Here is a 14,610-nt window from a genome sequence, read left to right as displayed (position 1 = left end):
TTTAAAGCAAAGATGCTATCGAAAACGCGTTAGTCCATAAATTCCTGGATCTAAAGGGAAAAGACAATGGCCTATAAATTAATGTACATACACAATGATGATACACAAAAAAAACCTTTCTGTAGATTACAATTAGTGGTTGAAACGTTTGGACACTCAAATTAATAAACCAACTAATCAAATTTATTAAAAGTCCTTAAATTTGTTAAGCCAAAGAATAAGAAAACGATTTCATGATAATTTGGGGACACAGTTCATTACTATAAAAATTTAATTTGAAATACCCAATCTTAACCAAACCACTGCCATCTAGCTATACGAGATGCGTAGATTTCATATATGGCAACTAGAAAATCCATCGAAATCTAATTTTTTTAAAAATTTAAGTTTGAAAATCTCAAGTTCAAATTTTATCCCCTAGGAGCTTACACTCATCCATGATAAGAAAAAGAAAAATTCATATTTTTAAATTTTTTACAACTTTGCTTTTATGAAGTCTTTCATAAAACCACTCTATATATGATTTATGTAAGGCTGAATTTCCGTGACCTTAGCAAAGCAACTGAAAAAATGGCCATTGATCAACTCCCTTCAGGAGGGATTTAATGAAGAACTTTCTAAAAGTAAACTTGTTCAAATTTTTAAATCAATTATCTTTGCTTTTCTTGTCATGATTGTACGGTAACTCCTAGAGGATGAAAATTGAAGTTGAAATTTTCAAATCTAATTTTCTCAAAATTTAGATTTCTTTGGATTTTCTGGTTGCCAGATATGAAATCTGCTCACCTTGTATAGCTAGATGGCAGTGGTCTGGTTAAGATTGGGAATTTCAAACTAAATTTTTATAGTAATGAACTGTGGGGACTTTTGTAAATAAACAGCCCGATGTCCCCTCCCTCCATACAATAAACCAGTCATCTTCTTTTCCACTATCGGCTTCGCCTCTAGCCTCTAGGTACCTCTGAAGCTGCAACCACTGATTTTAAATTACCTGCCTAAAAAAATTAAGGGGGGGGGGAGGGATAATTTTTATTTTTGGAGGGTTGGAGGTGTCCCACACTCCAAAAAAAATAGCCTATAATCACCACAGGACCAGTAGGTATATTACATGAAGAGTAGAATCGGTTCAATGGTTACCGAGATCCTAAGGGACAGACAGACAGACGGACGGACGGATAGACATCATTCTACTTTGTATTATAGATGTTATTTGCACAAGGTTTTGAGAGGTAACGCCAATCAGATGCCATACATGTATATTTTACCTGTATTTCATTCTTTTGTTTGGTTTAAATTTATGCTTATTTTGAGAACCCTAGAAATTGCACAACTTATCATATTTTAAAAATTAACATTTGTAATTTTATAATGGTGATAAAAACTGATTCAAACCCTTCACCTTTCAACCAGAGATCGCATAACAACAATTTATTCTAAAGTTGTAGCATAGAGTAGCTTCGCTATTAAAAATGTAACCAAAATGATCAGTGAAGCCAAACTTTCGCCAAAACATTTTGCAATTTCACTTGTTTTTAAAAATTACTTCAGGATTTTTTCAAATTTGTTTGTAATTGTTTTAAAAACAGAAATTGCGGAAACTTGATGGCTATAAAGTCATCGTTGATGCATGTTTTTTTTACTTTTTAAAACATTTCAAGGACTAGAATGGCTGGACATAATGAACATTTGAGAAGTTAAGCTACTATTTAAATATTAAAAGAAAATAGTTTAGCAATTGGTTAGCAATATTTGTTGAATGAAATCGTATTATATAAATGAGCAAGCTTCTTTTTGTCTGTAGGGAAGGATCTCACTAACTGCTGAACCTATATGGTTCTCCTGTACAGTGTGCTTCATATGTGTCCAAGAAAGGTTTTTAACTATTTTTTGGGGAGTAAAAAATGACCCCCTCCCTCCCACCACCTTAAGTGCCCGTAGAAGCTTCTAGGGGCGTAGTTGCTAGTATTTTATATTTCACTAGCGGCTACGCCCCTAGAGGCCTCTATTGGCACTTTAATTGTTTTTATTTATATTCAAAATATAGCTATTTAACCTTTGACGCTTATTTTTCGTTGAACTCTCTTTCTAAAATCGATAAATTTTTAAAAAAATTTAATTTCTCTAGGAAGGGTGGTGGTACCCTCCCCCAAAATAGTTATAAACCTTCCCGGGACATATAGGAATATACCCTGTTAAGGAGAACCCGATCAGTTCAGCGGTTAGCGAGATCCTTCGGTACAAACACACAAACACACAGACACACAAACACACAGACACACAAACACACAGACACACAAACATCCTGTTACTTTATTATAAGGATTGTCTTATTCCTTTATCTCTGATATTAACCAATTCTTTATTTATTGTAGATGCTCAACAAGCGAAAGGATTGGATATATTTGTTGGAAAATATGCTCTGCCTGTTCTAATCTTCTCTTCCTTGGTGAGGTTAGATTTTTCAGAGGTAATTATATTGGTGAAAAATCCTATATAGCATCGTATCATATAGCTCTCTGCGGATATTAAAATAAAAAATCATAGAAAGATTAAAACCAGTTTGTTAACCTCGAGTGGACGAATGCCCTTAGCTAACAAATCTGGTAATAATTTTATGATTTTTATTTTAATATTCGTGAAAAAATTATCTGTAAATCGATGCTATAAACATTTTTTCTTCACTTTGGCATAGAACCGGTTCTATTCCATTGGATATTAATCGGTTTCGAAGCCATACTGGAGGAAAAGAGTTTCTGTGTTCTGTTGTTAGATTTTACTAATTTAATATATTTGTTGTTTGCAGGTTGATTGGAGTTTCTTAATTGGTATAGCTGTGACCAAAGCAATAATCTTCCTAACCGTCTTCATGACTGAATATTTTCTAAATGTTCCGCGCCAGCTGTCCCGCCCCTCCATATTTGCAATCCTGTGCACGCAGACAAATGATTTTGGAATGGGTCTCCCCATCCTGGAATCTGTCTACGGCCCAACTCACAAGGAACAACAAGCAAATATTTATAATTTTTTTGAGCGAAGCTTTTCTATAAATAGGGTAGGTCCGTACGTAACGGATAGCTTTTTTCCGTTAATTTAGGCGTGTTAGAATTGTCCTATCAATTTCAAACTTTGCATGCTGATTCCCGTGGTAGTTAGCTACTCTATAAACGTTACCAGAATGTCCGTTCGTCCATTTTAAACAAGTTGATTTTTAACTTTTTTAACAACGGTTTTTTTATGAGATATAATCATCCGATTAATCATATTTTTGGAGTACTGATTCCTATTTCAATAAGATACAATATTACAAGCGAAGCATTTCTATTATCAGGTGCTAAAAATGTCAGTATGTCCTTAAACAGTATTTTTGTATTTTGCAACAAATTTACGCATAATTTTGTCAAAACTTGTATATTTATATTTTGTATATTCAGTGTTGACATTTCTATTCTACAGCAAATTTTCCCCTATTTTTGTATAAATCCCAAACCGTATCCGTCCGTTAGACAATTCACTTTTGAAAAATCACAACCACCAATAAATCAACAGTCTTAGTCCGGGCTCGGCAGCCGCGCGTCAGCAGCCTGTAAGTCTCAGAAAATCAACCCTTTACAATTTTAAGAAGCAGATGGAAGTCTAAACCCGAACCAAATTTGGCAATCTCTGTTTTTGAGCAAAAAATTTAATGCATCCTAAAGGGTTTAAATTTGAGGCTTAGTCGCGGCTGACGAGCCCTGGTCTTATTAACCATCCATAGCGGCTGGACTCCAAAGAAATCAATAATTTATTTTCGCGGCGGAATGTGATTCTGACAAACAATTCTAGGTGAAAATTTTCCCTTAACTCCCTTCCCTTTTTTTCTCCCCTTCTTACCTACTTCCCTTTCAGTTACACTAAAAAACAAGTTTTACTCCAACTTTACTCCACAAAATATTTCATCTTTGGCAATTTTAAATGGAATTGATTGTCTGAATATCAGCCCCTACTTAACTCCTAAGAAATCATTAAGTTTGTTTTAAAAACAAGTTTAAAGATAGTAAAATAAATAAGCTTGATTGTTGTTAGTATATTGGATTACTCTACCTGGTGGGACCTATCTCTCTTCTTGTTCTCAATCCAATAGGTGTGTAAACAAATTTATTTATAGTAGGATAGCTGCTTTGTAAAGCTTGCATTTCTGTCTGTATGTTTTGGGTTTTTAACTTTTTTTTGCATAAAATGAGACATTTTGTAAATTTAGATACTTAGATAATACGAAAAAATGCTTTAATTTATTTTCAAGTATACCTTCCAAACCGAATGATATATGGTGGATAAGAACCAGTTTTCCGCCTTACTGAAAAATCGTAATTGCATCGTATTACAGGCAATTTTCCGCGATTATTAAAATAAAAATCATAAAATTAGTACCAGTTTTGTTTTTGGTTTTATAATTTTTTTCTTTAATATCCGCGGAAAGCTGTCTATAATATGCTGCGATGAATAACTAACTAACATTTGTGAATATTTAATTATTATTTTTAAGGATTTACTTTTCTTGAAATGGAGAAGAGTGTAAAACAAGGGCACACAACGAAAGGATTTAAGAACAAGATTAAAATTTTTGGAAGGGTAAGTTTATTTCTCGTATTCATTCGAAACCGATCAAGAACCAGTTCTCATCAATACGAAAAAACTATTTCTAGCATCTTATTATATCCAGTTTTTTTACATATGAATATGCTTTACTTATTTTACCTAATATTTATTTAGATATGCCGAGGCCTTTTAATGAATCCCATAGTAAACATGACTTTACTTGGAATAATTGGAAATTTTGCCTTTAATAAAAATCTGCCAGGTATGTCTTTATTTTCATTATTTAACTATTTTGAATTTTAAAAAATCATGCATGAATGGGATTAAATATAAGGATATTTTTGATATTTTTATTTTGTAACAAGCCTGACAGAACGACGGACAAAGTAACTTGCATTCTGGATGCTCATATGTACAGGAAATTATCAAACATAAAATCAGCTTTCTATCTTGAAAAGCAGCTGAGAAAATCACATTTCCCTCTAGCGTTACGAACTGACTGACAGACAGACAAGGTGAATTATAGAGTAGCTACGCTAATTAAAAAGTTTTCTTTAAAATTGCATTATTTATTTTCCCATTTAATGTTGACAGTTTATTAATATATTTTATGATTGACACATAAATTATATATATTTTTAGAAAGTCTTGACAAATTTCTTGGCGCTATTGGCAATACCTTCACCTCCCTGGCTCCCTTTACACTTGGTCTCAACATGGTTGGAAAACTGAACAATCTCAGGTAATCGCAGGGACATACAGGGATAACACAATGGCCAACAAATTGATGTACCCCCCTAATGATGATACACAAAATTACCCATTCTGTAGATTACAATCAGTGGTTGAAACGTTTGGACACTCTTCTAAATGTTCAACCAATCAAAATTTTATAAAAGATCCTCAAAGTTGTTTAGGCAATGAATAAGAAAATATTATTATAAAACTTTGGGGACTAGTACAATAAACAGCCCAATTTCCGCTCCCTCCCTGGGTACTAACAAAATTGACAACATACAGCATGGGCTACAAAATAAAATTCCGCAGTTTTATGGTTTGTAGTCTTAAATGTTGTGTCAAAACAAAAATACTCTGTTTGTTTCGATAAAAATTATTCTTTGGATTAAAAATGTGTATTTCGGTTAGTATATCTTTATTATGTACCGGTAGGTATACAATTATGGATTAAAACTTTTAAAAAAGAGTATTAGATCAGTAAAAATTAGATCAATTTAGTAGATCAACTAAAAGTAAAATAAAAGATAAGGCTCAATAGCTGGTGAATATCCAATTGGATACTCGACTACTATTTGTCCTTATCGGCTTGTAATAAAAAATAAAATGAGAATTATTTTTTAAAATTATCATCTTTCAGAGGCGGAAGCATGAAGACAATTATTGGACTGCTCGTGATGAAAGGACTTGTCACTCCTTTGCTTTGTCACATTGTTATTGAACAGGTTTGCTTTGCAGATAATCTATAATACAAAGAAGAACGATGTCTGTCTGTCCATCTGTCCGTCCGTCCGTCTGTCTGTCCCTTAAGATCTCGGTAACCACTGAACTGATTTTATTCTACTCTTCAGGGAATATACCTACTCGTCCTGTGGTTGTTTTAGGCTGTTTTCTTGGGGGGTTGGAAACCCCCAACCCTCCCAAAAAAACAAAAAAATATCTCTCAATATTTTTTAAGAATCAGTTTTTTAAAAAATTGGTTACACCTCCAATAATTTTTTTTTTTTTAATTTTAAATTTTTTTATTTACCTCTTGGGGCAAAGCCCCTAGAGGCTAGGGGCGAAATCGCTAGTAATTTTAAAAAGTAATTAGATTCACTGGGTCTAAACTAAAGTCTGAGCCATACAGAAATTACCTGTATCGTAAATAGTTCCTGTTTATTATAACGTGACTTAGTCCCCTCAGGGCTAACAAAACAGCAATCCTTATATATAAGCAAAAGGATCTGTGTCTGTCTGTATGTATGTGCTGAATGATCTCGTCTACTGCTTAACCGATAAGGTTCTCCTTTACAGTGTAGCTACTTAAAGGTCCATAAGGTTTTTAACTAATTAAGGAAGATACACAGATTTTGATCATACCTTTATAAATGATTTTACTAGCGGCTACGCCCCTAGCGGCCTCTTGTGGCACTTATAATTTTTGGGTTTTAAAATATATTAAGATAACTATCTATGTTGCGTTCAAGTCTCTACGTAAAAAAATTTCGGTTTTTTGTGATTTCTCTTGGGAGGGTGGTGGTACTCTCCCCGAAATAGTTATAAACCTTCCATGGATCATTGAGAAGCTACCCTGTTAAGGAAAACCTGATCGGTTCAGCTATTAGCGAGATCCTTCGGTACAAACAAATAGACAGACAGACACACATCCTGTTACTTTATTGACGACCAAACCAAATGATTATAGGTTGGTTACATGTTGAACGGGCAAGTAGATCCTGGACTATCTAACTATGGTGTTCTATATGGTTTCATACCACCAGCTTTAGGTAATAATCATGTCTATCAAAGTATGGTGTTCTATATGGTTTCATACCACCAGCTTTAGGTAATAATCATGTCTATCAAAGTATGGTGTTCTATATGGTTTCATACCACCAGCTTTAGGTAATAATCATGTCTATTAAATTATGGTGTTCTATATGGCTTTATACCACTAGCTTTAGGTTATAATCATGTCTATAAAACTATGGTGTTCTATATGGTTTCGGTTTCATACCACCAGCTTTAGGTAATAATCATGTCTATCAAACTATGGTGTTCTATATGGCTTTATACCACTAGATTTAGATAATCAAATTTATCATATTCAAATATGTAAAAGTAGAATAGCTGACCTACATTATCTTTTATTAGCTAATCTCTGTATTTTGATTCTTTATTATTCAGATTTAAAGCCATTGTGTTTTTTTAACAGGGCTCGGCAGCCGCGCGTTAGCCGCCAGTAAGCCTCAACCTTATACATTTTTTTAAAACAGCTGGAAGTCTAAACCTGATCCAAATATGGAAATCCCTCTTTTAACAAACATTTTCAAAGCATCGGAACGGGTTTGAATTTGAGGCCTATTAACGGCTTAATCACAGCTGTCGAGCTTTATTTTTTTTATATATTATCAAGTTATTTATTTTAGAATTTAATATTTTTTTTATTAAATTACTAGGTGTTGACAGTTATGCTAGTTTGTATAATGTAAATCCAGAACTCATTTCCGGAAGTATAGGTAAGCATGGTTTCTTCACTGTTTCGGCATATGACTGAAAGGACAGTCTTACAGGTGAGTTTTAGAATACACATATGATTCTTTCAACAACAATCAACATACATCTCATATTGCATGCATTCTCTGATCAACAAAGGAAAACGCGCTCATCGGAGCCCAACGCGCACCTCACTAGAAATGCCGCACTTTTGATTTCTCTGGGAGTAAGGAAATGTCGTTGTCACCATCTCCGAGGTAAGGATTAATTGGTATAGGACTTTTCACAATAGTACACGACACAAAGGACACATGGACAGCTCCCTTGCCGATACATTCACATTTCCATAAAATATACCATAGAAAATACACAAGAAGGCAGATAATCCTTTTGTGCATTTTATTGATTATAAAAATCTTTATTTACTCTATAAAATCATAAATTGTATGCCTAGTTCACTAATTTAAGCATTTGTTAAGCTCTTTACATTTAAGATCTTTTATCAAAATCAATCGGACGTTTTTCATTTTTATGACTGTAAGTAAAATTAAGCTTTTTTAGAAAGTTTTTTTTTAATAATAATATGGTACTTTTTAGTTATAATAACAGTATCGTCTGCTCCAATGATGTATCTATCTGCTAACATACTAAAAGGTAATTCGCAAATAAAAAAAAACATTTTGCTTTATTGGTTGCAAATATAATTGCAAGCAAGTTATTCTAGTTGTGCAATCTTTAAGCATTTTTCCTTTATTACTATTCCTTTATAAACTAGCGGCTACGCCCCCAGAGGCCTCTAGGGGAATTTCAGGTGTGGGGGGGATGTTAGGAGTCGACCCTCTAACTTTCATTTTAGTTTTAAGAAGAAAAAGTAAATTTTGGGACAAAGCCCAAATTGTGTCAAAATTGTGTAAAAAAATATCCATGTGACGTCATAAAAATGAGCGAGATGAGAGGAGAATTGAGCAAGAAAACCCCTAAAAAAGAGTGGGATAATCCCTCATTTTTTTGACGTCACATGGATTATTTTTGACACAATTTGGGCTTTATCACTTGGAGGTTAATTTTTTTTCTATGTGTGATTTTTCTTCTAATGGCTGTGGTACCCTCCCACAAAATAGCTTTTATCTTTCTCAAAACCTATGAGAAGCTACATTGTAAAGAAGAATCATAACGGTTCAGCGGTTAGCGAGATTCTTCGGTACACACCGACAGACAGACATTTTTTATTTTTATATATCCGGGAATCTCACTTACCTTTCTTTACCTAACCTAACCAAAAAAAAAATTTAATCGTCCTACTGTCTTTCAATAATGAAATTGTATTTTATGATTTAGTTTTGAAAATGGACGGTGACACGTTGAATGAGGATATGATGAATTTTGTCAAGAATATTTCTAGCATTGCCATGATAGGTTTCAATTATATCTATGTTATACTTCAAACACGGCTTGGCATCTGATTTGCTGACTAAAAAATGCTATAAAAATATAGTATACAGTATTTAGACACATCAGATATTTATATTGTTTGCTGCATTAGCTGTACCTAGCTTGAATTTGGCAGATGGTTTTAACTGCTATAATCACCAAATAGAGTGTGATTCCTTACTGAGAGTTACTAGTTTCAACGCCCTTAGTCTCTAAAGAAACCAATTCACGACATTTAAAAAGCTTCCCTGAAGATAAAACCCATTCAGATCATTAATTTCCAAGATAATTTTTTTCCAAGTAATGCTGTAGGTAGATTCGAACTAAGCACTCTCTAAAACATGTTCATAGATATTTTTGATTGAAAATAGGTGTTGTTCTCATAATGATGATATTTTTTGTTTCAAAAAGGTAAAAACTTTATATACATCATATTATTTTAAGAATAAGTTATTTTAGATTTTTATAAAACCATCTGTTGGAGGGTGTAGAAGGGTGTCAACACCCCCCTTAAAATTATAATTTGAAAGGCCTGCCCTCCCTTTTTTACCCTAAAATATCTTCACCATGAATAAGTTCTTTTTTGATTTTATAAACCCATTTATTGATTTTTTGTTGATGATTTTCCCCCAATTAGTGGCGTGCACAGGTTAAATTGATTTTTTTCCGCAGGTACAAGAGAATGCCACACATGCTTACCCTGACCCTTCTTGTATTTGCCCTGGAGTCTAGTGTTGGAGGAATTTTAAGATCTACTACAGATTTTCCCAAGGGTTCTATAGGAGACTATGTCACGGTAATTAGTTAATTTTTTATTTAATCCCCTGATTTAATCAATTAAAAAGTATTTTTAATTGCCCTTAATTATTTTTATAGCCTTGATATTGTAGTTTTGTCCTTATCAAAGTTATAGCATAACATTTTCAGTATGGCTTTGAACCGGTTCTCAGCCATGCTGAAACATTATGTATCGACAATTTTTCACGAATGGTAAAATAAAAATCATAGAATTAACACTAGTTTTTTTAGCCCGGCCCTTCGATGAAAACTGGTTTTAATTTTATGATTTTTATTTTAACATTCGTGGAAAATTATCTATACATAATTGTTCAGTAAGGCTAAAAACCGATTCTCAGCCTCACTAAAAAATCATGTATAGACTATTTTCCACGAATGTTAAAATAAAAATTTATAAATAAAGATGTTTATAATACGAGATTGTAAATAAACATTCTTGGTATGAGAACTAATTTAAACAAAATTAATGTACAATAATATTTTGCAGAAATTGATATAGAATATACGTAGATATTATGCCAGGGGAAAAATTGTCGTCAATTTAGGTTGCTAGCATGGACATCACTTATTGGTCAGTTCGTTCATCCAGTAGGAGGGAAGGTGATGGGAATGGGAGGTTGATTGTTATTTTAGCAAGCTACAAGTTTCACTTTATTAGAGTACAAGAATCTGGTGCATGTAGGATGCAAGTACTATTAAATCTATCTTTGCAGGTGTTCTTGAGCCATCATGTAATTTATTCTGGAAAACTATGTGCAACTATTATATTTACAGGTGTTCCTGAGCCATCATGGAATATATTCTGGAAAACTATGTGCAACTATTATATTTGCAGGTGTTCCTGAGCCACCATGGAATATATTCTGGAAAACTATGTGCAACTATTATATTTGCAGGTGTTCCTGAGCCATCATGGAATATATTCTGGAAAACTATGTGCAACTATTTATTATATTTGCAGGTGTTCCTGAGCCATCATGGAATATATTCTGGAAAACTATGTGCAACTATTTATTATATTTGCAGGTGTTCCTGAGCCATCATGGAATATATTCTGGAAAACTATGTGCAACTATTATATTTACAGATGTTCCTGAGCAATCATGGAATATATTCTGGAAAACTATGTGCAACTATTATATTTACAGGTGTTCCTGAGCCATCATGGAATATATTCTGGAAAACTATGTGCAACTATTATATTTACAGGTGTTCCTGAGCCATCATGGAATATATTCTGGAAAACTATGTGCAACTATTATATTTGCAGGTGTTCCTGAGCCATCATGGAATATATTCTGGAAAACTATGTGCAACTATTATATTTACAGATGTTCCTGAGCAATCATGGAATATATTCTGGAAAACTATGTGCAACTATTATATTTACAGGTGTTCCTGAGCCATCATGGAATATATTCTGGAAAACTATGTGCAACTATTATATTTGCAGGTGTTCCTGAGCCACCATGGAATATATTCTGGAAAACTATGTGCAACTATTTATTATATTTGCAGGTGTTCCTGAGCCATCATGGAATATATTCTGGAAAACTATGTGCAACTATTTATTATATTTGCAGGTGTTCCTGAGCCATCATGGAATATATTCTGGAAAACTATGTGCAACTATTCTGTCTATTGTTATTTATTTCATCATAACTGACAGAGAAAAACTCGTAGAAAAGTTCAAGGTAAATGAAAAAAAGTCATATTTGTTTATACTAAAGTAACAGGATGTCTGTATGTATGTACCGAAGGATCTCGCTAACCGCTGAACCGATCAGGTTCTCCCTAACACGGTAGCTTCGCATAGGTCACGGGAAGGTTTGTAACTATTTTAGGGAAGGGTACCACCACCCTCCCAAAAGAAATCACAAAAGAATGATTTTCTTACGCTGGGAGATTCCAACGCAACATAGTTAGGTATAGTAAAGACTTGAAAGCAACATAGATAGGTATCGTAGAGACTTGAACCAAAAACCAAACATTAGAGGCCTAAAGGGGCGTAGCCGCTAGTCCTATTATATAAAGTAATCAGTTTTTTTGTCTGTAGCAAAGAATATCACCCATTGCTAAACAGATATGGGTCTCCTTTACAGTGAAGCTACTTATATGTTCATGGAAGGTTTTTAACTGTTTTAGGGGAGGATACCTCCAACCACCAAAGAGCTATCCCCTCCCAATTATTTCTCTCACAATTTTCTTTTCAGCATTGAAATTTGGGGCTCTATGGGCGTAACTGCTAGTCCTCTTATAATTTTATAACATTTTTTTTTGTCAAAATTTAATAATTAATTTCATTTTTTTATTTAGATATTAATCTTGTTGTTGAGTCCTATGTTTGGAGGTGTGATAACTATTGTACTGATAGCAGCATTCCATACTGGTTGTAATGTTTACCTTAATTTTGGAAGCCAGTAAGTATATTTTAGTCAAATAATTTTAAGCTTTAGAAATAGAATTATTCAAAGCTATATCCAACCCCCCCCCCCCCCTCTTGAGGTTTATTTTCTTTTTCCAAAAATTGTAAAAAATTCAATCATATAATTATTATCGATGCATTCTACAGTTAGCTTCTTTTAATTCAGGGTCACTGGTAAGATTAATGTATGATATTGTTATAGTTCTATATATTACACAAGCGGTTACGCCCCTGAGGCCTCTAGGGGCACTTTTGGGGAAGTCGATATACCACTCTATTTTCAATTTTAGTTTAAAGAAGAAAAGGTGTTTTTTTTTTGGGGGGGGGGGGGGGTAGGGGTAATTTTTTGCGGGGGCTACAATGTAAAGGAGAACCATATCGGTTCAACAGTTAGACTTAGGGATATACTTCTCTACAAACAACAAAAAAATTTACTACTTTATGTAATAGGGTAAGGCGTTTTGATAGTAAGGTAGCAAATGCGCTATAGACAATTAACTTCCTTTTTATTGCTGTAGTGAGACTAGGTGACTCAAAAATCAGCCATATAACGTCATATAAATGAGGGATTATCAATCTCTTTTTTAGGTGTTTTCTTAGTCCATAACTGTTTGGATTCCTCTCTTTTCTTTTCTCTCTCTTGATCTCACAACACACACGAAAAAAACATTTTTAAAAGCAAAGTCTATATTTTATGTATTGTAAATAGGTCTTATACTTACACAAGATTTAAAAGAATTTTTCCTATTTACAATATTTTGATCTTTACATTGTACCTAACATACATAGAGATAAAAGTATATTTTTATTCATTTCATAATTTGCATAAAATTAAAAATATGTGCACATTTTTATCAAACAAAAAAAAGTTTGTTTGTTCTTCTAAAAGATAAACTTGAATAAAGCATAAAATTTAATCTAATACTGTAGCTTATAATAAAAGCAGAATTTAAGTTTGCAAAAAGTAAGATTTGCCATGAAAAATGTACACCTGATATTAATTTATTTTATTTGTTGACTGTTTTATGCCAGGGATCTAAAGGGATAAAACAATGGCCGATACATTGATGTACACGAAATTAACTCTTCTGCAAATTAGAATTACTAGTTGAAACGTTTGAGCACTCAACTTAATGAGCCAACCAATCAAAATTCACAGAAGTCCCCAATGTTGTTAAATCAACGAAAAAGAAAACATCATTATAAAACTTTGGGGACTAGTGTACTAAACAGCCCATTGAACCCTCTCTCTCTTGTGTTATCCCATGAAAAACATTATGATTAAAATTTACATAGGGTAAATTAATTTTGTAAAACAAGAATCACATACATTTTTTAAAATTAATTCTAAAATTCAATATTATTCGTCTTTTTTTAATATCTGTTGGCTAAAATTTATAGAATTTAAGTGAAAAATCATAATATTTGAATGGTAAAACAACATCAAATATATCATTTTCTCGTATTCATTTGAATCCGGTGGATAGGAACCGGTTTTCATGAATACGAAAAAACTATGTCTAGCATCGTATTATATCTAGTTTTCTACGAATATAGAAATGTACAATAATAAGATTAAAACCAGTTTTTTTAGCCGGTGCCTCCGGCACCTCGGGGCTAAAAAAAACTAGTTCTAATCTTATAATTGTATATTCTATATCCGCGGAAAGCCGTTTATAATACGATACGAGAAATAACTATTCTTGCTTAATTTGATATTCTTCAGGCAAGACATTCTTGATCTAACTTTGGATGGGATCTGCTTGATTATCATGATCTACTTTCTGGCCAAAAATAGCAGGTAAAAATAGTTCATACTTCATTTGTTTAAAATATTGAATTAATAAAATGACTACTTAACCCATTAGTGCCGAGCGCCACTTTTATGGGCTGATCGAGCTGTAAGTTTCAGGGAAGCTTTATAATGGTCAAAACGGAATTCGTATTTTTTTGTTTTGCTCTAGTGGCGTGCACAGGAAAGTTGCAAAAAAACCCGGTTCGGCTTGGCCATAAATACCAACCAGGCATTAACACCCGTTTTTGGTGCTTTCCCCCAGTTTTAAAACCCGGTTGACCTGTATAAACCCGGTTATTTTGATCAAAAATCGAAAAATGTAATTTTTGAACGCCAAAAGTGAGATGAACACTTTTTAGAACTTTGATACGAT

General features: G+C 33.2%; 1 protein-coding gene across 1 annotated transcript in view; it reads left to right on the top strand.

The window, feature by feature from the left end:
• LOC145324736 (lysosomal cholesterol signaling protein-like) overlaps positions 1–14,610 on the top strand; it is a 29,572-nt gene that overhangs the window by 4,707 nt on the left and 10,255 nt on the right. The window contains exons 3-18 of the mRNA XM_080167346.1: positions 2,373–2,467; positions 2,804–2,998; positions 4,063–4,120; positions 4,523–4,608; positions 4,750–4,837; positions 5,218–5,317; positions 5,951–6,035; positions 6,998–7,079; positions 7,752–7,811; positions 8,386–8,442; positions 9,127–9,204; positions 9,591–9,630; positions 9,892–10,015; positions 11,601–11,711; positions 12,334–12,437; positions 14,169–14,243. Of these exons, the coding sequence (XP_080023472.1) occupies positions 2,373–2,467; positions 2,804–2,998; positions 4,063–4,120; positions 4,523–4,608; positions 4,750–4,837; positions 5,218–5,317; positions 5,951–6,035; positions 6,998–7,079; positions 7,752–7,811; positions 8,386–8,442; positions 9,127–9,204; positions 9,591–9,630; positions 9,892–10,015; positions 11,601–11,711; positions 12,334–12,437; positions 14,169–14,243 (1,438 nt within the window). The remainder of the gene's footprint in view (positions 1–2,372; positions 2,468–2,803; positions 2,999–4,062; positions 4,121–4,522; positions 4,609–4,749; positions 4,838–5,217; positions 5,318–5,950; positions 6,036–6,997; positions 7,080–7,751; positions 7,812–8,385; positions 8,443–9,126; positions 9,205–9,590; positions 9,631–9,891; positions 10,016–11,600; positions 11,712–12,333; positions 12,438–14,168; positions 14,244–14,610) is intronic.

The sequence above is a fragment of the Acartia tonsa genome, chromosome 1, assembly GCF_053477335.1.
Source record: "Acartia tonsa isolate MP-2025a chromosome 1, ASM5347733v1, whole genome shotgun sequence".
In the NCBI taxonomy this organism is placed as follows: Eukaryota; Metazoa; Arthropoda; class Copepoda; order Calanoida; family Acartiidae; genus Acartia; species Acartia tonsa.
This window is presented reverse-complemented; position numbering and strand designations above follow the sequence as displayed.